This window comes from Elgaria multicarinata, chromosome 11, assembly GCF_023053635.1.
Source record: "Elgaria multicarinata webbii isolate HBS135686 ecotype San Diego chromosome 11, rElgMul1.1.pri, whole genome shotgun sequence".
Taxonomy (NCBI): Eukaryota; Metazoa; Chordata; class Lepidosauria; order Squamata; family Anguidae; genus Elgaria; species Elgaria multicarinata.
In genome coordinates, this window is record NC_086181.1 from 42,129,420 (window position 1) to 42,154,859 (window position 25,440).

The 25,440-nt window shown below is 42.9% G+C and overlaps 1 protein-coding gene across 1 annotated transcript; it reads right to left on the reverse strand.

Annotated features, from left to right (window-relative positions):
- Positions 1 to 6,915: 6,915 nt before the first annotated feature.
- Positions 6,916 to 14,330, reverse strand: LOC134405937 (vomeronasal type-2 receptor 26-like). The gene is made up of 4 exons (XM_063137184.1): positions 13,536 to 14,330; positions 12,473 to 12,700; positions 10,646 to 10,772; positions 6,916 to 7,820 (listed from the first exon to the last, which is right to left on the reverse strand). Exons 1-4 carry the CDS (start codon positions 14,328 to 14,330, stop codon positions 6,916 to 6,918), a joined length of 2,055 nt encoding a protein of 684 aa, XP_062993254.1.
- Between the last annotated feature and the right edge of the window lie 11,110 nt (positions 14,331 to 25,440).

The window sequence follows — 25,440 nt, forward strand, 5'->3', positions numbered from 1 at the left end:
CTGGTTATGAATGTTGCAGACTCCATTGACATATATTTTCCAAGCAGAAGCGGCACTGTAATTAATCTCCAATCTACCTTCCAACGTTCTCTCATAAGGCGGAAGCAGTGTGAGGGCATTTCTCTAATACAGAGACAGAATGCAATTATGCTGAGTTATTTCTTCAGAAGAGTAGGTACATGGCTAGCGTGGGGGAAGCTCTGGTGTAAGTCCTCCCAGACCTTTGCCATGGGCCCACCATGGGGGGAAAACAGTCTAACCTGAAGGGTTTTTCTTTTGTTTTCAAACCCCTGCTCTCCCTTCCTATGGTCCTTTATCTTAAAAGCGGGCATCGCTTCAGGTGGAGGGCACTTTCAAAGAAAGGACTGTCCTCTGAGAAGCAGGGCATTTAGCCACCCTGGTTGGTGCAGGCACTAGAGGAAGCATCTTTGGAAGCTGAGCCAGAATTCACACCATAGCAGAAATAACTACCACCTGGTGGGGCTTGTAAGCAGCCTTGTTATGTATTTTATTTATTTATTTAGTGCATTTCTATACCCCCCAATAGCCGGAGATTTCTAGGCGGTTCACAGAAAAAAATCGCATTCTCAGACAAACTCCAAAATTTGTGTTAGTTTTGTGCTGTTTTGTGCCACAAACCCCAAAGGATCAAGAGATGGAAGTTGAAGTAATAAATACTGCAATGACTAGAGTTGAGCAAATGGGACCTGGTGAAGGGCATGTACGGGTGACCTCTTCAGCTGTCAGCTGTATAGAATATCAACAAGTTGTACCACATGAGGTAATGACAGTCACCAATTTGGATGCCTTTAAAATTAGCAGATTAAAAGCAAATTCATGAAGGAAAAGACTATCAATGGCTAATAGTCCTGAAGGCTATATGTTACCTCAAGTATCAGAGGAAGTATGCCTAGATACACCAGCAACGGGTTGGCCACTGTGTAAGCAGAATGCTGAACTAGATGGGCCGTGGTTTGATCCATTATGACTCTACTAAGGCAGGATCTACACTACTGCTTTAAAATGGTTTTCGTTTGCTTGCTTTCTAATAGCCTTCAGAAGTAGTTTTCTTAGAACATAAGGTCATAGGAAGTGCCATGCTGGATCAGATCGAGGGTCCGTCTAGTCCAGCATTCTGTTCACCCAGTGGCCAACCAGCTGTTGGCACCCTCACACCCATGTTCCCCAGCAACTGGTGCATATAGTCTTACTGCCACAGATACTGGAGGTAGCACTTAGCTAGTAGAAATGGCCTTTTGTATCTGGTCAAGAGGGCAGGGCTCCTGAAGCTTTAACTGTTTGATGGAGAGGGAATTTCACCAGGTGCTGCATGCATACAAATGATACCTGCTGAAATTCCCCTTTCTATAAAGTCTTAAAGATATAGGAGCCCTGTCCTCCTTTCCATATGGTCACCCTCATCTTCTGTCATCCAGATCACTGTTTATGTGGAAAGCAGTCTAGGTTCTTCAAATGCTGTGCAACCATCTTATCTTCAAGTGTATGCAAATACATGGGCAGCTTCCTGTTTAAAGCGCAGAGTCTACACACTCTCTGCTCCAGATTCACCCAAAGGCAGAAATCCAATATACCTGTGAACATTTCCCAGTGAATCCCACTCAAAGCGAAAGAAGAGAAAATGATATGTTGGTTTCAATTGGTTTTCTTTTTAGCAGCATCCAAGGGTAATATTTCTTCTTTTCCTGAAATGAAAAATACTCAATTGTCGATCTGCCTACAGGTTTCTGTAAAATGTTTTTCTTTCCAGGTATCCAATCGGAGGTCCAGCTACTGGAATCTGGAGGGGGTGTTAAAAGGCCTGGAGAGTCTGTCTGCCTCTCCTGTAAAGGATCAGGGTTCACCTTCAGCAGTCCCTATCTGCACTGGGTGAGACAAGCACCTGCAAAGGGCTTGGAATGGGTGGCCTATATAAGTACATCTTCATCTCCCATTTACTACTCAAATTCAGTGAATGGGCGATTCACCATCTCCAGAGATGATTCAAACAGCCTGATGCATTTACAAATGGACCGCCTGAAATCTGAAGACACTGCAGTGTATTACTGTGCAGGAGAAGCACAGTGTGAGGAAGTGAACCTGAAGCCAAGCAAAAACCCTCTCCATGCCTGTCCACCTGCAGCTTGTAAAAAGCATTCAATTAAAAAAAAGACTCTATAGTGTACACACACACACACACACACACACCATGTTCATCTCATTCTTCCACCCATAACTTCTTTACTCTCAACAAGCACCTTCTCACATTCTCTTCTTCCACCCTGCTTACCACTCACATGTTCTTTTTCCCTGTTGCTGCTGCAATTTCTTTATAGCCTCCTTTTCTTCTTCCAACCCACTGAAAATTCCCCTATACCTCCAGCTGCCATTGCATTCCACTCCCCCTCCTTCCCTCCCCCGCAATGTCCCTCCTCCTGCTGCCAGACTCAACACTTCCTAATCTCCCTCTGGCCACCTGCAATCTCCTTCCCTCCCAATCCCTGCTGCCACGGATCTAGAGGGTGGGCTGGATCCAGATTTAGTTGTATGTAACAGAGCAGGTAGAAGATGTATTCCCTATTCCTTCTCTCCATAACATCCCCTCCAGCACCCTAAAAGTGTTGAACAAAATATCAAAGGATCATTGCTGAATGGGGAAAACCATGGTGAAGGAAGGAGGAGGGGGACCCCAATGTCATGTAGAAGCATATTCCATGAGTAGAGAGTTTCTGCAATGCCACCACCTCACACACAAGGCTTTGACATACACACCATCCTCAGTCTAAGCACCACCACTTCAATACCCGAGGAAGGGGTAAAAGGAAAAGTATACCCTTTCCCTTATAGCAGAGGGAAAAGGTAAGGAGTTTTGGAATAGGCTTTTCTGTGAATATAGCTGGCTGAAGGTTTAATGTAATGTGTTTATTTAAGAACTAATAGAGCAGGAGACACTACCATACTGACACATGGTTTTATGGTAGTAAAATAAAGAAAAAATTTATTGTAGTTTACAGCTCTTAGTTCTTTTAAATTCTAGTCAAATCCTGCCTATTCTTAAGAATACTGGTAGTAATAAATCTAATAATAACAATCCTTAGTCTCTATAATTTTATTTTTACTCACTCGCCACACAACTCCTTACAAGAAATCACACAGCTAAACACATCTACCTTCCAAACCAAATCACCAGCTGAACACTTCAAACCACTCAGCTCCCATATATAGACTCCTCCCCCTTTCCACAGCATCCCAGCCACACCCACTCAGTCCAACATTCCATACTCTCTAGAAATTAGGCATGTGCTCCGCTCCAATTAGAAGCGTAGAAGCAGGAGCGAATTGACCTGCTCCGCCTTGCCCGGAGGTGGAATAGAATCGGACCGCGGACCCCCAGAAGCAAGGCAAAGAGAAGCGCCCATTTTCAGAGCGCTCCTCTTTCAGCGGTCCGGTCCGATCGCCATCTTGAAACATTTCGCCCATAGGATTGCATTGCGGAAAAGAAAGGGGGATAACTGTGTTGTTTTTGAAGCTATCTTTCTGAAACTTCTTGTGCTTAGAGAGTCGTGGATGGGGGTCATTTTGAGCCTACTCTCACCTCTCTGCGTGGTGCAGTTCGCATGCTAGAATTTTTTAAAAAGTAGGGTAAAGGCGGGGAAAAAGTTACCTGTTTCGATTGCTGAGGGGCAGAGTCAACTCCCGGTCATGATCACATGATCCCAAAGTTGGAGGAGGGGATAGGCAAAACGGGTAACTTGGGATTCTGGGAACTTCTCTTTCTTAGTCTGAATGGACTTTTCCCAGTGTTTTTTAAAACAGTAGCCCCACCAAATGCACAAACACAACCTGAAATCATAGACTAAGCCAATAATAAGAGAGCACTGCTACCCACCCTAACTTTGGGGAACAACTGAAAAGATGTGGTGCAAGGGGATGAGCTCCCCTAGGGCATCTCATTGTGGACGTGCCCCCACTCTCTCCTGTACTTGGAGGGCTATCAGAGCCCTCCAAAGAGAGTAAAGCAATGCCTATCATGAGTTGAAGTGAGAGCTTGACTTCTTAGTAGAGCTCTCGTGGTGGAGCAATGGCTTTCATGAGTTGAACTGACAGCGTTGCTTCTTAAAAGACTGGTCACTAGGACCAGTCAAATTGGCAGCTGCTTCCCCCTCCCCTGGGCACGTCCCCCTATTACTGGTAAAAGACAGATATAGCCTTTTTAAAAAGTTCTTCTTGTTGTTTATTCAGCAACACTGCTGCTTTTAATTCCACCACTCCTTTGTTTATTTATTTATTTATTCCATTTTATATGCATTACTGGCTTATCCTTGGCTCACTTCCTTATGCCCCCAGAAATGTCTGCTGCCTGCCTGCCTTCCCTCCCTCCCCCCCTGCCTGCCTCACAGGGATGTTGTGTGTGTCTGGCTTTGACTCAGGGGAGAAGTTCTTCCTGCGCTCAATTATTTATTTATTTATTTATTTATTAGATTTCTATACCGCCCAATAGCCGGAGCTCTCTGGGCAGTTCACAAAAATTAAAACCATTCATAATATAAAACAACAGTATAAAACCATAATATAAAATACAATAAAAAAGCTCAACCAGATAAAAACAGCAGCAATGCAAAATTACAAATTTAAAACACTTAAATTAGACTTTTGGAAGTTCCAAATCCATTTTTCAAGTGTGGTAGAAGATTCATAGGTTTATCTCTACTCCCCAATTCATAGCATGTTGGGATTTCCTTTGAAATGGCCCCATTGAGCTGTCTGCAGGTTTAAGCCCTGCCAAAAATCAGGGGATGATGGGACTGCCTTGAGTCTTGGCATGCATGTGTATCCCTGGATAAGCTGTCATGGTGGCGAGTTTGAGGTTTCTAACGACGGAGCTATCAAAAGGGGTGTGAATGGGGTGCCCAATTTTCATAAATTCTCCAAAAATCATGGGATGATGAGATTGGCTTGAGTCTTGGCGTGCATGTGTATACCTCCATGAGGTGTCATGGTGCCAAACTTGAGGTTTCTAACTTTAACAGAAAAAAAGTTGTATACTTTTTTAGCTTAATGCAAGCCTATGGGGGGGAAACGGAGCTCCGATCCAGATCCGGAGCTCCGCAGCGGAGCGGAGCAGACATAGGCAGAGTGGGGGCAGAGCGAAGCAGCCCAATCTGCAAATCACAGATCTGGAAGAGAAGTGGAGCGGGGGGTCCGTGCACACCCTTACTAGAAATACTCACTTAGACATACCAAAGGGAATAGAAATGTGGGTAACACCACAGTTTCCGTCAAAGAAGGTCAGTTCCTGGATCCAACTGGATGTACTGGAGGCATGACAGATGCCCCTGGTAAATTTCTCAGCTTCAAGGATCAGAGGGATTATACATTTCCAAAACTATTACAGATTTTTTTTAAGGTTCTGGATTTCAAGTCCCCTTTCAATAAATTTGATAGACATTAATTGTGGTTCTCATCACATTGGCAGGAAGCACTGAGTACCGCAACTTGAATCCAATCCTGCCTTAGAGTAATGAATATATACTATCAACATGTTCCAGTAAATAAGAAATTTATAAAGGAACCTTTCTAAATGTTCAAAACAAGCCTGATGGCAATATTATTTTTACCCATCCATCTCAAGAAGCACCAGTCCTTTCAGCAAAAGGGAAAAAAATCCACAACAGTGATCATCCTTTATTAATTTATTACCCTGAGATAATACATTTGCTATATACACAGCAAATTCCAAAGGGAATTTAGACCACGGGGGGATCTACACTAGTATATGAAACATTATTTTTACAGTCATTGAATGTTTTGTTTTTGAACAATTTAAAACGTAGCAGTTTTTAAAATGTTTACTTACTCTTTCCGTGGGAATGCATTCCTTTTGGCCACACTAAGAAAATAAATCCATTTGTTCTATTCTGCCAATTTACCCTCCCACTTCTGAGACAATCCTCCACCTACAAACAATCCAGCAAGCAGAAGCCTCCCAAAAGTGAAACTGGAAGTGTCTGCAAAAAAGAGGCTTGAAAGAAAGAAAGAAAGGGGAGGGGGGGGAAACGGCTCCAACTTTGGGCATGGAAATTATATAAACATGCCCCAAGGAATGTTATTGGCTAATTAAGAACTACAGGAAACCCATTTAATATGATGTAATTGGCCATATCATAACAAATAGAATGACTTATTTCAGAGAAGTTCAAAATAAAAATCAGAGAACAGACAACAATAAAACATCTCAAACTATATGTCATGTGGCGAAATAATACCAAACGCACACTTAAAAATGGTAAGACACGTTCTGACTTGACTAGTGTAGATCCCCTCCACTTCACAAGAAGTATACAATGCAGGATTGTTACTTGAGACCAAAATACTATATATATTTTACTCAGAAATAAGTGCAATATCATTTAGCATCAAGATAGCTTGTAAAGAATTGTTCCCTATTACTTACCTAAGTGGATCACTAGATCTCACAATCACATTGTTGAAGAAAGATTAGTCATCAGACGATCTTCTATTATAAATTGAGGAGGAGATATGATTGTAGTTGAAAGGATCAGCTGATAGAGTAACCTGACCTGAATCCTGGACAGGGGTCTCATCTACACCAAGCAGGATATAGCACAATGAAATGGTGTATAAAAGGCAGGAGCCACACCACTCAGGACATAGTGGTATTAAAGTGGTATATGGTATGTGTCAATGGGCCCCAACAGTTGTCAGTGCATGACTTCAATAACACTATAAAGCAGTAGTGTGGATCCTGCCTCAAATATACTGCTTTCTTACCACTTTCATAGTGCAATATCCTGCTTGGTGTAGATGAGGCCTAGGTCATTTCGCTCCACTTCCAAATATACCACGGGGGGGGGGGGGACACAAATATCACATATAAAACAATACAATCATAGTCTCTTATTCTTTCTTTCTCCTAACTAGATTTTCTTTGCTGTTCAATTCAGGCCTCAGCAAAATGATGTAGCACTTGGGGAAGAAAATACAAGCCAGTAAACCAGCACTGGAGGCTAAGATAGAGAAGATCTCCACAGCCACCATGTGTTTCCCCTTGGTGCTCAGGTACGTTGGAACAAACAACAACCAAACACTGCAAAAGATCAGCATGCTGAAGGTAATAAACTTGGCTTCATTAAAAGTATCTGGCAATTTCCTGGCAAGGAAAGCCACAATGAAGCTGATGATGGACAGAAGTCCCATATAGCCCAGGACACAGTAAAACATGATGGCAGAGCCTTCATTACATTCTGCTACAATCTGTTCAGTGAACGACTGCATGTCCAGATTTGAGAATGGGGGAGAGGTTCCTAGCCATACCATGCAAATACCAGCTTGGATCAAAGAGGGGGAAAGAACAATGGAGACAGACAGCCTTTTCCCCATCCAGCTCCTCATGTTGGACCCTGGTTTGGTGGACATGAAAGCGAGAACCACAGTGATGGTTTTGGCCAAAACACAAGAAACCACCACTGAGAAAATGATCCCAAAAGTAGATTGTCGGAGAAGGCAGGTTACTGTGCTTGGTTGGCCAAGAAACAGCAAGGAACAGAGGAAGCAGAGCAGGAGGGAGATGAGGAGAGTGTAGGTGAGGTCCCGGTTGTTGGCTTTCACTATGGGGGTATCTCTGTGCTTAATAAATGTTCCCAGTACCAAGGCTGTAACCAGTGAAAAAGAAACAGTGACCGAAGCTAAACTCAACCCTAAAGGTTCTTCGTAAGACAGAAAGGTGATCACTTTCAGGATGCAACTGTCCTTGCTCTTACTTGGATATTGATCGTTTGGGCAGTTGAAGCATTCAACCATATCTGGATAAAAGGAAAAGAAATAGGGGACGTCAGTCTGCTAATATATATGCAAAAATAAATCAATCTGATTCATAGGACCACATTTGATGTTGGAGTTGCTGATCATTCGTATTCATTCTGTACAGTATTTCAGACTGCTTTGTTATGTTATGTGCTAAAAGTCAATATTTAGAGTTTAGCTACAACTATCTGGCGTGGGCTGGTTCATGAAGTCACGAAGAGTTGGAAGTGACTGAACGAGTAAACAACAAGAAATCTGCACCTACATCACTTGCTGCTAGATGTCACTGGTAGGTGTTATTTAGGGGTGTGCACGGACCCCCCGCTCTGCTTCTCTTCCAGATCTTGCTGCTAGATGTCACTGGTAGGTGTTATTGCTACGGAGTGATGGGGTGATGCTTGTCTTAATGACGATGAAGTGATTCTAAATGCTTATTGCCGCCATGTATCATGCAAAGAACATGATAGATTGAAGGAACAAGATAGTTCCAAAATTTTGGAAGCATTACTTACTAATTTGCTAGTTTCAACATCCTTATTTACTCATTTGATCTTCAACTCAAAGGTGGATCAACCATGTATGTATACAACATGGTCTCCCATTAAAAAAAAAGATTCTTTGTGAACTGACCACACTATTGTTATTATTATTATTATTATTTATTTATTTATTTATTTATTTATTTATATAGCACCATCAATGTACATGGTGCTGTACAGAGTAAAACAGTAAATAGCAAGGCCCTGCCGCATAGGCTTACAATCTAATAAAATCATAGTAAAACAATAAGGAGGGGAAGAGAATGTAAACAGGCACAGGGTAGGGTAAGCAGGCACAGGGTAGGGTAAAAATAACAGTATAAAGTCTGCGCAACATCAGGTTTTAAAAGCTTTAGGAAAAAGAAAAGTTTTTAGTTGAGCTTTAAAAGCTGCGATTGAACTTGTAGTTCTCAAATGTTCTGGAAGAGCGTTCCAGGCGTAAGGGGCAGCAGAAGAAAATGGACGGAGCCGAGCAAGGGAAGTAGAGACCTGGGGCAGGCGAGAAACATGACATCAGAGGAGCGAAGAGCACTTATTATTATTATTACTAAGGTTGAAGTGATCTCCTTCATTGCATATTCATTAGGTAAAGAAGTGTGGAATATTATCATAAGCTATTGACAAGATAATACTGTATGCGGTCCTACCAAGGTGCTACATATATACTGGTGAGGTATAATTTTTCTTCATAGTAGAGATTAGTCAGCATTGAAAGCTAACACTCTAGGATGGTTGAATAGTGATGGACAGACTCACCTCTGTCCGTATTTACTGAGTGATTGCTGAGCTGCTGCAGCCAGCCACCATCGCTCCCAGTGCTGCATGAGTCACTACAAAGCCTGACAAATGCCCTGCCTGTTTCCTTCAATTTTGCATGAAATTTGACATTTGGAGTTTCATGGAAATGTAATGAGAAGTAAATGGCCCCTTTACAAGTGCCATTTATGTAACTTTACATTCCCCCTTTTTTTATTGGGAATATTAACAAAATAGAACAGAAAATACTTTGTGAAAAAAAACATAGATTATGTATATAGGATTATCTTCAATTTCCATCCTTTCTACCACTTTTTTAAAAAAATGGGGTGGGGGGAAGAGTTATACAAAGGTTTCAAGAAAAGCAGACCAGATAACCATGCATTTATCCACTTGCAAGTTGTGTCTATATAACACCCTTTCAAAAGTTGATAATGTTATTAAGTCCTCAATCCATTGCTTTATGGGAGGTGTGGATTTGTCCTTCCAATGTGATAGTATAAGTCTTTTGGCTGTTATAAGGGCTCTGAAGGTCCATCTGCGCTGACCATGTGTTAACTTCCGAGAAGCTGGTAGATAATTTAGGAGGACATGCACATTGTTCCATATTATAGATTGGTTCAGTACAAAGTTCATCCTTATTGTTACCTCCTCCCAAAAAGGAACAACTTTGGGGCATTGCCGAAACATATGAGTTAAAGATGTATTAGATGACAAATGTTATAAAGAGTCATGCTATCACTCATCCTGCAGGCTGCATATACAGCTTCGGCTGTTGGGCAGTATAAAACTGTAATAAATAAATAAATAAATAAATCACAATCAGTGGCATTGATACCCTCATTTTCCATGGATTTCTCCAGTTCCTGTTTAATGCTAAGTTTGTGGCCATAATAGGTCTCTGTTTTGTGGCCCTTATTGGTAAATGACCTCCAAATTAGATTACTGCAATGCACTCTACGTGGGGCTGCCGTTGGAAACTGCAGCTTGTGCAAAATGCAGTGGCCAGATTAATAACTGGAACCGAAAGGTTGGAGCATATAAACCGCCTCTGGCCCACTTGCATTGGCTGCCTGTATGTTTCCAAGCCCAATTCAAGGTGCTGGTTTAAACCTATAAAGCCTTACATGGCTTGGGACCACAATACCTGATGGAACACCTCCCCCGACATGAACCTACCCATGCAGTATGTTCAACATCTTAGGTTCCCATCCGGGTGCCTACTCCGATGGAAGCTCGGAGAATGGCAAGAAGGGAGAGGGCCTTTTCAGTGGTGGCCTCTCAATTGTGGAATGATCTCCCCAACGAGGCTCACATGGTGCCAACATTCTTATCTTTTCGGCACCAGGTCAAGGCATTTAACAGCATATGTTGAGGTTTTTTTACTGACTCCAGAATAGTTGTTTTAAAAGGATATTGTCTGGTTTTGTATCTATTTAATGCTTTTTATGGTTTTAAATTTGGTATATTTGTTTTTAATGTTCATTGTTTTTAACTTTTTAAAATCACCGAGAGATACAACCACATACTTATTAGGTTGGAAAACTTCCCTTCAGGGCATGGATCACAATCGAAGCAGCAAAATGTCTCCCCTTCACGCTTTCTCTTTTGATATCCAAGATGGCAGGAGTCACTGCATACAGAAAGGGGAAGCACCTATTCATAAACAAATGAAGGGAATTTAGGCAGAGAGAAGTTAGTGTTATGTTCATCAGATAAAATGCAAAAGAATCAGTGAACAGTTAACCTTTGCGAATACAGAACACAGTATTTGCAAATAAATTGAAATGTGCCCAGTACATTCCTGAGCATGGAAGACATTTTTTCTGGATCTCATTTGTATTGCTTCCCATTGTTTTGTGTGTTTTTGGTAAAAAGAAAATACAATAAAAATCTACTAATCCAGGGGTTGGCAACACAGCACCCACGGGCACAGTAACACCCGCCAGGAATCCCATGTATGTCTGGCTCAGTCCCCAATGGCCCCGCTAACAAGGCCTTCCCAACTCACCTTCCTGTTCACTTTAGCAGCTCTAATGGGAGAGAAGCAGTAAGAAGTGAGCATGACAGCAGTGGAAGCAGGGGTTGGGTGTGGAAGGAAACTGCAGGTGGCCAGAGGAGGAGGAGGAGGAGGAGGAGGAGGAGGAGGCAGAGCTGCACATGGTGATGGGAAGGAATTGTGTGCACTTGGATGGGAAGTGTGATGGCAGAAGCAGCGGAAGGAAACTTGTGAGTGGGCTCCTAGAGGGAGGAGATGAGCATGGTGTCCAGAAAGAGGAGGAGGAGGAGGAGGAGGAGGAGGAGGAGGAGGAGGAGGAGGAGGAGGAGGAGAAAGAAGAAGAAGAAGAAGAAGAAGAAGAAGAAGAAGAAGAAGAAGAAGAAGAAGAAGAAGAAGAAGAAGAAGAAAGGACAGATGGAATGGGAAGGAAATATCAATTGGGGGAAGATAGAGGAGGAAGAGAAGGAGGAGAGAGCAAATAAAGAAGAGAAAGAACAGATTAGGGGGAGATTGACTTCAAAGAGGGGAGGGGGAAGATAATCTACAAGGGTGGGGCAGGCAAAGTAGAGAGACTCACTGCCCCCAAATGGCAAATTTGCTTATAGGCCCAAACAGCTTGGTTATTCCTTTTCTAAGCTGAGTGGCTGATGCTTTCCATCCATGTTGAAAACAGTTATGACCAACTGATCTCCAAAATCTATTCTGCATGCTACCAAAAACAACAACTCTTAGCTGGCTTCATTACACACCTGGCTTCATCACATACCTGGCTTCAATATCGCCCTTTAATTTTTGAATGCTTCCCATGGCACTGATTTTATTACACTTTCAGGGAAATGATCTGACATGCTTAGGGATGCATTTTTAATCAAGATATACCCTGTTCAAACATCTTGCAATGAACATGGTCTCGAAAGCAATCAGCAAGTTCTGTCTGTACATGAACTTGCAATGTGATTTCTCAACTTCCAAAAAAGTGTTTCTCATCATGATTTTTATTTTAAAAAAGTGTTCTTGTGCAGAATGCACTTAAAATAAAATACACACTTTTGAAAAACATGTAGAAACTTGCTTAAGTGATCAGCTGAAAATGCGTAAATTTCAGAGATGTGCAAAACTGTTGAGCACATTTGGAAAATTCAACAGTATGCATACATTTTCATGTGGGAAAGTAAACAAAGATGGCAATCTGATGAAACACAAGTCGTGGTGGAATTTGGAGGGCTTTGACAAGCTTGAGCTTTGCTTATTTGCACATCCCTAGACAGAGTCAAGTTATTTAGCAAAGTAATATTCAACACAGAGATCACCTATCCTGATTAGAAAGTTTCATCCAAGGATACTGAAGACTCCACACCTGGTTAAAGTTTCTGCGCCACTCAGCTATATCCTCATCAATGATGAATTGTTTTCCCTCTAAAGCATTAGGATCCACCTTTCCAACTTTAATTTTCAAAAAGGAATTGTTTGGAAATATCACCAGGTTCATGATATCAAAGCCAGTGACCAATACCCCTTTGTCATTAAAAGACACCGTTTCTCCAGCTGAGTTGTTAAACAAAGTACCTTGAAGAAATGAATGGAGCTAGTAGGAAGAGAAAAAGGAATAGAAAGAAAAAATGTTGCGAAACTTTTCAAAATGCTTTCTTTGCTGCAACACTTGCATTTACTCCCATCTAAAAGTTAGAAAATTGAGGTGTCCCCCAGCCACGGGCTGAACTGAATATTGTCTATGAACTCCCATGGATTAGTGTGATACTTTCCAAGAAAATGATGAATTCACTCAGCAGATATTCAGCCATCACAACTTGGGGCCAGAGATATGAAGAAGGATCTCCTTAAATAATAATTTGACCAAGACCTATAGTCTTCAATGGTTCTACTCTCTGTTTCCCTTATTGGGATGGCAGACCCCCCAAAATATGGCTAATATTTGCTCGCTGTTAATCCTTACGTCAAGTTTGGTTGAAATAAATCAAGTGATATTGAAGAGATAAGTCATTGCAAATTTGAATTAGCTACCATTTTGTTTCAAGGTGAAATTTTCATTAGGCTGAAAATCATTCCAGAAAGCAATAGTAAGTCCTGAAAGTTTCAGATGAAATCAGATTATGAGTCCATTGTGGACACACACACACACACACACACACACAGAGAGAGAGAGAGAGAGAGAGAGAGAGAAGAGAGAGAGAAGAGAGAGAGAAGAGAGTGAGAAGATAAAAGATTAATCAAAATGTTGACATTGTGTATTTACGGTCATTTTCTCATTTTTATTGTGCACTTTGGGCATAAAACTCTGAGCACAGTTACTGCTGCTACCCCTAATAATAGCAATACATCATTCTCTCTCATTTCACAGATGACAAATTGCATATTTTTTTTGTTTTATACAAGCATGATCATGAAAATTAAATCATTACCTGCCAAGGCTGAAGATGTTTACGTCTTTTACTCTCCACCATTACCCTGTGTTTGGCCCTAGATGAATCCATGGCATGGAGAGCATTTGCTACAGCATAGACAGCATTATAAATGCTATAGCTGTGACCACTCATGCTCATTTCAAAAACAGAACTAGGTAGGTTCTCCAGCTTTTCCTCCTCAGTGCAAATTTTATCGCCATCTATTAGCTCCTGGGAATTCAGAATTGAACATTCAAAAACTTGTTCCCAGAAATCTTTGAGAAAGCCATCTCTTTGTCTCCAGTCAGGTTTTCTGTTCTGAACATACGTCTGGAACCCTTGAGGTTCATTTGAGTGAATTGCAAAGGAAATGGTTCCTTGGAACATTTCTAAGTCAAATCTTCTTGTAACACCTGTTACTATTAACTCCATCTGGGCTGTCATAATCCAGACTTTGCCAAAAAAAGTGATGTCCATATAATCAGAAAGAAAGTAGTATTTGAAAGTGAGTAGCCACATAATAGTCATAATATCACCATAGGTAACAAAGGCTCTGGCTGTACTATTCATGCAAGATACAAAGGTATCTCCAAACCTAACATCCTTTTCAGAGTCCCCAAAGATACGGCCTTGGCGTGGAAGCCTAAGTGTGAAGGCTGGACAAATTCCAACCTTGGAAAGCAGTGGTTCCACAGTCTTCAGGAAATATGCTCCACTGTCATCATCCACAGCAAAGAGCCCAACCCATGTCCAACCAAAATGCTGAAGAAAATAGATAATCCCCATATACTCGTGCACTTCGTCTGAGACCATGCGATAGAAGGAAGGGAACTTAGTGGATTCATGCTGTTCTGGAGGAAATGAGCCATACGCCAGCTTAAACAAAATATACAGAGGATTTAGAGATAATTTAAAATATTATTTATTTATTTATATTTGTACTGAGTACTACTTGACAAGGGCATGACCTACACTACTGCTTTAAAATGGTTTATAACAGTAGTGACAACAGTTGGGGTCCAGGGACAGATCTACACCAAGTAGGATACAACACTTTAAAAATGGTTTTAAAATGGTATATGCATGCAATATGTCCTGGGCCTGAACAATTGTCAAAACCATTATCAACCAGGATAAGCAGTAGTGTAGATCCTTCCCAGGACGTACTCCATATACAGTTTTTGAAACGTTTTGAAAGTGTCATATCCTGCTTAGTGTAGATCTGGCCAAGGTAATATCCTTATTTGAATGTTTACCATTGGTGAAAAATAGCCATTTCAAACTAAAGGACTCTTCCCTCAGAAAGGGAGTAACGTGATGGAAATTCCCAGAGAGAAGCAGAGTAAAGAGAAACAAAATCACCCCCACACCAAGAAAAGAAATAGGATTTCAAAAGTGGGGAGGATTACTCTATGTAATCCAATGCCGAGTCCCTACCTGTGGAATATCATAGAGTCCTAAAATATCTGCTATATGGAAGGAGGTATCAGAGGCAAATCCACCAATGACAGCCATCGTATTTTTCCAGGTGCCACATTCATAGTTGGGGACAAATGTATGTGATCTGAAGAGCAAATCCAGAATAGTGCGGTAGGTCATCATCTCAGAGTAGTAGCTGTCATAGATGTGGAACCCGACTGTGACATTGGGCAAAATCTTAGGATCCTCGTTGATCTCATTTACAGCGAATGCCAAAGCCAGGAGGTGCTGGTAGAATTTTGTCACCATGCTGCAGAAAGAGTTATATGCCTTTTCATAAATGAATCCTACAATGCATGCAATTGTTTTTCCTGGAATGCTAGACTACTCCACACTTACACAAGCCAAACTAAATTGTGAACTGATCCTCCCTCCATATTACCTACACTACTCTACTGTACTTTACTATAATAAGTTTGCTCCTTTGTGGGACTGAAGTAGAGAAACTATCACAATCATACTAAATGTAAATTAGAAACAGAAGATTCATCGGTTATCTAAGGGCTCATCTACACCAAGCAGGATATTCCACTATGAAAGTGGTATATAAAAGGCAGGAGCCACACTACTGCTTTATAACTGACAACTGACAACCGTTGGGGGCCCTAACACATACCATATACGACTTTCATACCACTTCCATAGTGTTACACCCTGCTTGGTGTAGATGTGTCATGGGCCCCAAAAGTTGTCAGTGCACTTCAATACTGCTATGAAGCAGTAGTGTGGCTCCTGCCTTTTATATACCGCTTTCATAGTGGAATATCCTGCTTGGTGTAGGTAAACCCTAAGTTAGGAGAGGGAGAAGGGGAAAAAACATATTGATAGAGGTGACAATGATAAAAATTTGTAAATGTGTGACATATAAATAAAAAGTGTCAGAAGTTGGAAATCAATAAGCCACAACAAACCAAATGTTGTACCATCTAAAAATATCTATTGGTTCACTCAACTCATTAAACCTGGTAAATGTTCTCATATAATGTTTTTTTTCCCAGTTTTCAGGAGCTGACATGCATTCGCAGGAACTGAACAAATATATTTTACATGGTAAGTGTGTTATATATTATTTATTAGAGAGGGATGGCCAATTTTACATGGTGAGCAAAAATGAGCAACAGCCACAGGCATATTGTGATATTCTTTCCAGGGAGGAATTATATATTTTTTTAAAAAATCAGGGGAGATACTTCCATTAGTAGTGCAGTGTGCATATTTTCCTTCCTCCCTTCTCCCCAATTTATCTGAGAGTTTGCTCCACTCCCTGCAACAGAATGGCTTGGGTATTTCACAACTATTTGCTCTCTTTTTTTCCAAGGTTCTTGGGCCAATACCAAATCTTGTCTTCTCAGGTTAATTTATTCTAACAAAGAATGTTGCATTCTGCCTAAGGCCAGATCATTACAAATCTGGAATGAAAAACAGGATGCAACTCTATGAAAGTAGTGTATGGAATGTGGATTGTGCCTCAAAAGTTATCAGGGCACTTGAATACCTCTGTAAAGACCATCTCTTATCCCAGGGATCGTGCCAGGACCATCCCTTTGCATCCACAGGATGCACAGGGGATCCCACGGGCAGGGAGGGATGATCTCTCCATTTCCCCAGGATAACCGGGATGGCTTTTAGCCCAATTTTTCCCATGGTCTCAGGATTGTCCTGAGACCGTGGGAGGTGTGGGCAGCCATCCTGGTTTCATCCGGGCTCCTCGCAAGTAAACACGAGGAGCTGGGAACCAGGGATCTCTCTTTTAAAAAAACAAAAACACCAACCTTATCATTGTAGTCCTCATGTGCTCATCTTTAATAATAAAAACAAAATGGTGGGTGTGATGTCCTCCTACCTCCCTGGATGTCGCATGCCATGTGATCTACTGGTTATGATCACATGGCATGCGATCCTCTCCCCTTCCTCTCCCTTTCCTTCCCCAGTGTAGGCATGCTCTAGATCTTGCATCACCCACCCACCCACCCACAACCATGATCTTGCATCACCCACCCACCCACCCACAACCATGAAGACACAGAGCAAATCTTTTCATATTGTTGGGGGGGCATGTTTAGGAGAAAGACTCATAAAATAATTATGTTGAAGAAACAAATATGCTGATCACCATATCTCTGTTTTGAGAACTCTTAGTTCCTCTGCTTTATATTACTTAGATATTTGAGCTAAGATGATATAGGAAGGGGAGGAAGAAGTTCCTTACACAGGAAAATCGATGCCCAGCTCCTCAGAAGGGTGCTTCATGAAGGCTACTTCATTGAAAATATAAATGATATGAGAGGCAATCCCACCAATGAGGATAGCCCCTGGCTGATACCAATCATGATGAACTGGGATGGCATCCATTCCAGGGCAAACTGCCTTAACTTTTTTGCACTCCTTGAAAGACAGAAGAAGAAGCAAAACCAGGAACTTCATTGTCCTAAGAGCAATGTTTCTGTCTAGGGTAGAATCTCTTGTGTCTTCGTGCAGTTTCACCACAGGCCTCAGTGCCCCTTCAAAAATAAGGATCTGTAACAGAAGATTCTCCCAATATTACATGGTAATAAAAAGCATATGAGCCTTATCTTTAAGTCAATATCAACAAGTATAGGAAGGTATGTCTTGAAAAGGAGCATCAGGCATGCATTTTTTTGAACTGAGGATCATACAGCAAAAGCGGAAAACTCCGAAAGTTCAATCTGACAGAGCCCTGCCTGCCTCATACCCTCACTCCAGCTTAGACAGGCGGAAGAGGAGGGTTTTATAAACACTTTCTGAATTCTTTATTGAGTCACTGTTTCTAGTGATTTCTGGAAAGGTGCAGAGGTTCTGATCAGCTCCACTAATTATAGTGGTGTGGATAATTATAGGGCGAGATCATTAGATCTCCGGAGGTTTCACTCTGCCTGGCACCAGTGGTAGGAGATGTGTTTTTCTATTCTTCATGAATGGAGACCAAGTGGGAAGTGAGATCCAAGATAACCAGACTGAGTGAATTGGAAGAGGAGAATTTGTCCCCAGGTGAAGGCAGGTTGAAGGAAAAATAACAAGTCAGACTAGAACAAAAAAGAAGACTTCTAATATCTTCCTTCTTACCTCATGCAATGATAAGTCAGAATACATATTGTTCCTACACAGTGAAAACACTCTTAAAGTTTTTGTCCATGTTCTTCTACTAGGGAGTAAGAATAATTCTCTTTATTATGTACAAATAATCTGATCTACTGGTTATGAATGTTGCAGACTCCTTTGACATATATTTTCCAAGCAGAAGCGGCACTGTAATTAATCTCCAATCTACCTTCCAACGTTCTCTCATAAGGCGTGTGAGGGCATTTCTCTAATACAGAGACAGAATGCAATTATGCTGAGTTATTTCTTCAGAAGAGTAGGTACATGGCTAGCGTGGGGGAAGCTCTGGTGTAAGTCCTCCCAGACCTTTGCCATGGGCCCACCATGGGGGGAAAACAGTCTAACCTGAAGGGTTTTTCTTTTGTTTTCAAACCCCTGCTCTCCCTTCCTATGGTCCTTTATCTTAAAAGCGGGCATCGCTTCAGGTGGAGGGCACTTTCAAAGAAAGGACTGTCCTCTGAGAAGCAGGGCATCTGGCCACCCTGGTTGGTGCTGGCACTAGAGGAAGCATCTTTGGAAGCTGAGCCAGAATTCACACCATAGCAGAAATAACTACCACCTGGTGGGGCTTGTAAGCAGCCTTGTTATGTATGTATTTATTTATTTAGTGCATTTCTATACCTCCCAATAGCCGGAGATTTCTAGGTGGTTCACAGAAAAAAAATCGCATTCTCAGACAAACTCCAAAATGATGCCAAAAATTAGTGTTAGTTTTGTGCTGTTTTGTGCCACAAACCCCAAGTTTTGTGCCACCCCAGGAATCCGGGAAATGACATACCCTTAGGTGTGGTCTAGTGGATGAGAAAAATTTCACATTCTCAGACAAACTCCAAACTGGTGCCAAAAATTAGTCTTAGTTTTTTGCTGTTCTGTGCCACAAACCCCGAGTTTTGTACCACATCCTAAAGTGTGAAAACGACATGCCCTTCTGGTGAATGAGAAAAATTTCACATTCTCAGATCCACTCCAAACCGGTGTCAAAAATTAGTGCTATTTTTGTGCTGTTTTGTGCCGCAAACCCCGAGTTTTGTGCCACTCCAGGAAGCTGGGAAATGACATACCCTTAGATGTGCTCTGGTGAATGAGGAAAAAAAATAGTGTTAGTTTTGTGCCATTTTGTGCCACAAACCCTGAGTTTTGTGCCGCCCCAGGTTGGTGGCAAACATCATCACTGTGGCACTGAGTGAAACTGAGGGAGATGACAATAAGTCCGGCTTACCAACAGAGTGTGAAATAAGCAACACCTTACTACTGTATAGAATTGGAGGCATTCCTCCTCCAGAAGAAGTAAACAAAGAAGAATGCCATAAAAAAAAGACCTCCAACAGGTTCCAGGGAAATGTGCAATGCAATGCTTTCACAGGCATGGTAGAGAAGATAAAGCAGACTGTTATTTTGAAAGGCAGTGAGGGTTACAGGAGCAACCAGGAAGTGCTTCCAAACCTATTCGATGACATTATTAAAATCTCACACTTGATACCACTGTGGACAGGTGTGATGGTACCATTCTATGGGTATGGCAGTATTACAGCCAATAGTGCTTCCAGTGAAGTTTATTTCAAGGACCTCAAACACACTGTGGGCTTTGCTAGACCTGCCGGCTTATCCCGGCATGGAGGCAGGGCCAAGGCGCGCTAACGTTAGCGCGCCTCGCCCAGGGTTCCACACGCCGGACGCGCAGGGACGACGCAAGCCCTGCAGTGTCTGGCATTTTTTTTTTAGTTTAGTTTAAAGGGGCCGCGTGCGGCCTGAAGACTCCGGTAAGGTAAGGGTTTTTTAAAAAACGGGGGGGGGGGAAGGATGGCAAGGGGGGATGGCAAGGGGGGAGGGCGGGTGAGAGAGTGCCGCGCGCCGCCGCCTGAGCAAGCAGGCGAGCGGCGCTTGCCCGGGCAAGTCCTGGCATGGGGCGGCATTGCCCGGGCAAGCGCCGCTCGCCTGCTTGCTCGGGCGGCGGCGCACGGCGCTCTCTCACCCACCCTCCCCCCTTGCCATCCCCCCTTGCCATCCTTCCCCCTGCCCCTCTCTTCTCCCCCCTGGGCCGATGGGCACAGCGCTCGTATGAGCGCTGTGCCAGGTCCGCAGCTTTTCGCGACTACTCGCGAGTAAGCGAGTAGCAGCAAAAAGCCACGGACCTTCCCAGACGTTTCACAGCTCCGGCCTGAGGCCGGGGCTGCAAAAAAAGCACACCATAAGCAACTTTGCTTATGGCGCATTGGAGGAGGCCTCAGTGCGGCCTGGGCCCGGATTCCCCTGTGCGTCATCTGGACGCACAGCAGGGAAACCGGGTCTCAAGGTGTGCTAAGGCCTCGTCTAGTAAGGCCCTAAGTTTCAACATACAACCCTACCCATGCGTCTGGATGACTTTGTTTTTAATCTCATTAGATCACTGGAGGGCACTGTGAAGCTTGCTGCTGTGGTGTTACCACTACCACTGGAGATGATACTGAGAAAAAAAGAAAAAAATCCTGTATGTAGTATTCAACCAGGTGAGGCAGCACCTTGTCCACCAGACTCCATAGTAATGCAATCCATTGTTCCGGACGTTCTTTAACTCAAGAGTAATATCCAGGCAAGAGAATCAAAATATGTTAAAAGTAACATGTCTGAAAATGTTGAAAATAAAGAGAATACTGATCGAGATGAACATATTGTCGACACCATAGCAGAATGCTTTGCATTAGAATCCATTAATGCTAATAATCAAGTGTCTGAACCAGTCCCAGCAGAAGATCTATCATGCACTGCATATCAGAAATGGCAGAAAGTGAGAAGTGGGGTGGTTTGTCTGAAGAAAGGGGGAAAAGGAAACGTTCATCTTACCTACAAACAAACTCAGAATGGCTTCACATAGATCTCAGCAAGGTCAAACACACTATCTCTATTGGTCTTCTAAAAAATGGCAATAGGGATCATATGAAACCAATTAAAGTAAATGGTGAATTGTCAATATTTGAGAACACACGTGCTTTTAATGCCCTTGTGCAAATATTCTGTGTGGCATAATGTGACAGTGAAATTTATAAGAATTTTGTTGACAACACTGATGGGTTTATTGTAGGAAATCTTGCAGCAGATATTGTAAAGAGGGGTGTGTCATCACAAACACAAAAAACGGGCATTTGCTTTGGCTTCAGTGACCTTATTCAGCAAAAAAATGCTGCCACATGGAATTCTAAAACTAAGCTGCGCGATATCAGTCTCTGGTCTTCTGCAAATATTTTTTGGAAAAGTATCCAAGTGTCATTGAAAAAAGCTATTGCACAGAAGCTGACCGCCCTCAGCAACAACAAGCCCACAATCAGGCCATTCTTAGTGTATTTCTACAAGGGCAAGACTTGGCTGGACTGGAGATGGGACTGCAGGAACTCACACAAGGTAAATGTAGCCCCTGCTTCCGTAAGAAGAAGACTGGTAGGAGAAAACCAGCATACTGTACTGGTGTGAGAACACGGACTACCACTGTAACAGGAACACATCTCTTTGTTGAAGTGGTCCAACCTAATGCAAAGAAATCTGGTTCAATGCATTGTGAAGGTTCGGAACATACCAACGCAAGTCAAAGTAGGTGAAATAAACTATCCACTACGAGGAGCTGTTGAGTTCCTGGGTGACACTTCTGTCAATGTGAATGCCATAGCACATTGCCATAGGGATGATGGGACATGGGAAGAGTACAACAACCTTACAAACAAGAAATCATTATCAGACAAAAGCAAATAATTAAGTTGTGACAATAGTTGTGACAAGTTTACTCCATGTTATCATGTCTTCATTCTTTTTGGATAATTTAGATTTTTTTAATTATTATTTTTTAACAAATTGCCTGTATGGTAAGAAATCATATATAGAACACCACCTCCTCCATCCTTAACTATCCCAGCCATACATTATTTCTAAATGACTGTGTGCTAGGAATGGATAAGGGATTGTGGCAGATGTCTTTGCCTGTTAGCATGTATAAATCTGGAAGTGTATAAAGAGATGTGCTACGGCCATGAAAATGCATAAGACATCCCCACCTATGCTCCTAATGTACCCTCGAGCTGCTAAAATGGCTAAATGGAGTGTTTGGTGGATGCCTGCTGATTTGAGTTGAGCTGTGTTTCAAAGGATATGTTGGACAATGCCCCCACCCCAACTCAATCATCCAGAAGCAGATTTCATGAGTGGAACACTTCCGTCAAATGAAGGCAGATCCTGGATTGAATGTGGTATGATAGTCATTTTCTCATGGGAGTGGGTGGGTAAAAAGTAGGGGTGTGATCCGCTCCGATTAGGAGCGTAGAAGCAGTAGCGGATTGGCCTGCTCCGCCTTACCCAGAGGCGGAGTAGGAGCGGACCGCGGACCCCTAGAAGCAAGGCGAAGAGAAGCGACCATTTTTCAGAGCTCCTAGTTCAGGCGGAGCGCTCCGGTCGCCATTTTGAAAACATTTCGCCATAGGATTGCATTGCGGCAAATAATCGCGCATAACTACGTTGTTTTTGAAGCTATCGTTCTGGAAATTCTTGTGCTCAGAGAGTCGTGGATGGGGGTCATTTTGAGACCACTCTCACCTCTCTGCGTCATGTGGGTCACGTGCTATATTTTTTTGAAAATCGGGTCAACCGCGCGGCTCAAACGGCGTTTTCGGCTTTTCGCCCATAGGATTGCATTGCGGAAAAGAATCGGGGATAACTGGGGGGGGGGTTAAGCTATCATTCTGAAAATTCTTGTGCACAGAGAGTCGTGGATGGGGGTCATTTTGAGACTACTCTCAACTTTCTGCATCCTGTGGTTCACGTGCAATATTTTGTTAAAAATCGGGGTTTGTTTTTTTTGTTGTTTTTTTGGAAGCGATGACAGGCACATTCAACTCCCAATCCTGATGAGAATTGATCTCCTCAGAAAGCATCATCCTCCAATCCCAGCGTTGGAGGGGGGACTAAGGCAGACCCAACCTGAGAACTTTCTGTTTTGTGTCTCTTTGTGGGTTGGCGTTCGTGGAGGGAAGACTAGTTAGTTAGTGCTCCTGCTTTGGACTTTGGAGATAGATTAGGATAGATTTAGTTTGGCGCGTGTGTGTGTGTTTGTTTGCTTCTTTCTGACTTATAGCTTAGTTTGCCCTGTGTTTTTCCCTTACTTTGATTTAATATAAACTTTATTTTTAAATTTTGGAGTGTGTGTTTGGTTGGTTGGGTTGTTTGCCCCCCCTTCCCTCTATTAAAGCCTGACTGTTCTGCTTTTGTGAAAGCTTTCTTTTGAAAGCATACACACACTTCTTGTCCCATTTCCCTACATTTATTAGTAATATTCTTAAACATATTATTATATTCTTTTACATATTCTTAGTACTATAGTATATATATATATATATATATATATATATATATATTAGTATATTCTCATACATATTATTAGTAGTAGTATTAATATTTTATTCTTCTTATACATATTAGTAGTTGGTTGGTCCCCCCTCCCCTCTCTTAAATCCTGATTGTGTTTCCTTCTATCTATATACAAATAAATACCAAAAAAATATAATTCTCTTTTTCTTCTCTGTGTAACTTGGACTGCGAGTGTGCTGTGTGTGCACTGCTTTTGTGAAGTCCCACTTCTTGTCCCATTTCCCTACATTTAAACATATTATATTCTTCTTATACATATAGTACCTTATACATATTAGTAGTAGTATTAATATTTTATTAGTCATCATGAGAAGAGGAAGCAGGCGTGCTGAAAGCAGCAAGGCTCAGGCTGGCACCCGTAAGCAGGCAGGTGGCAAGAGGCAGGTGGCAGCAGTGCCATTAGAGGAGGAGGAGGAGTATCTCCTTCATTATCCTTTGAGCCCATTAGCCCGCTGATGGACCTAGACAAGGTCCTCAGCACAGTGGAGGGGGAGGAGGAGGAGGCGGTGGTCCTCCAGGATGTGGGGGCTGAGGAGGAGCAGCAGCAGGCTGAGGCTCTCTCCCCAGTCTCATCTCACCCCTCTTCTGCTGCCACCCCTGTTTCTGTGGCAACACCAGAGAGCTCAGGCGGGCAATTGGTGGTGTCACCATGGAAACGAAAGACAAGCATCGTGTGGGACCACTTTGAGTTGGGAGCGGATCCCCACTTTGCTGTCTGTCGCCACTGCAAACTCAGCCTAAGCAGGGGTTCATCTACAGGGCATTATGGAACCAGCAGCATGAAGATGCATCTTCAGAGGAAGCACCAGTCGGTCTTGCTGGGGAAAGAGGCGGGCAAGGCGACTGGTTCCAGGGGAAAGCCGAAGGCTGCTGCTGGCACTGCCACTCTAAGCTCTCCATCTCCCATCCCCACAAGGGTTAGGCAGGCAACCCTGCAGGACATGGGGTGGGGGAAGTATGGACCCACAAGATGGCGTTTTCCAACGCCCACCCAGGGTGCTACTGTGGTGGGGCATCTGCCGGGACTGACTCCTCCCCAATACTAGATCTATGACATGTCACTCTGCCTGCCTCTCTGCCCGCCTGGTGCCTGGGAGATGGGCTTTGCGGTTCGTGCCCAGCACCCTCCGGCACGCTTGCTCCCAGTCGTCCTCCTCTGTGCCCCTCAATGCGTAACTGCTGGCTTAGAAAGAAACAACCAGCCATCTTTGCCTCACTTGCTCCTTGCGCCTGCTTACAGGTTGGTTTGCTATGCGTTAGTGCTCAAGTCATCCTTGCGGCACTACAATGCATGCTGCCTGCCTGCCTGCCTGCTTTCCCTCCCTTCTCCCCTTCCTGCCTTGCAGGGATGGTGTATGTGTCTTGCTTTGACTCAGGGGAGAAGTCCTTCCTGCGCTCACTTAGACTTTATCAAGTTGAACTGGCCCCATAGAGCTGTCTGCATTGCAACTTTAAATCCCTGACATACTGGAGTGCCCGATTTTCAAAACTTCCCCTAACATCAGGGGATGATGGGATTGCCTTGAAACTTGGTGTCCATGGGGACACATGGGTAAGCTGTCATGGGACCAAAGGATAGGTTTCTAACGTGCAAATTGACGTAGTTGTAGAATGGGACTTGATTTGGGGTGAGTTAAAAAGTTTAAGCCACGCCAAAAATCAGGGGATGATGGGACTGCCTTGAGTCTGGGCGTCCATGTGGACACATGGATAAGCTGCCCTGGTGCCGAGTTTGAGGTTTATAACATGCAAATTGACGGAGCTATCCCAAGGGGTGTGAATGGGGTGGCCGATTTTCAAAAATTCGCCAAAAATCAGGGAATGATGGGATTGCCTTGAAACTTGGCGTCCATGTGGACACGTGGCTAAGCTATCATGGTGCCGAGTTTGAGGTTTCTAACGTGCAAATTGATGGAGCTATCTAAAGGGGTGTGAATTA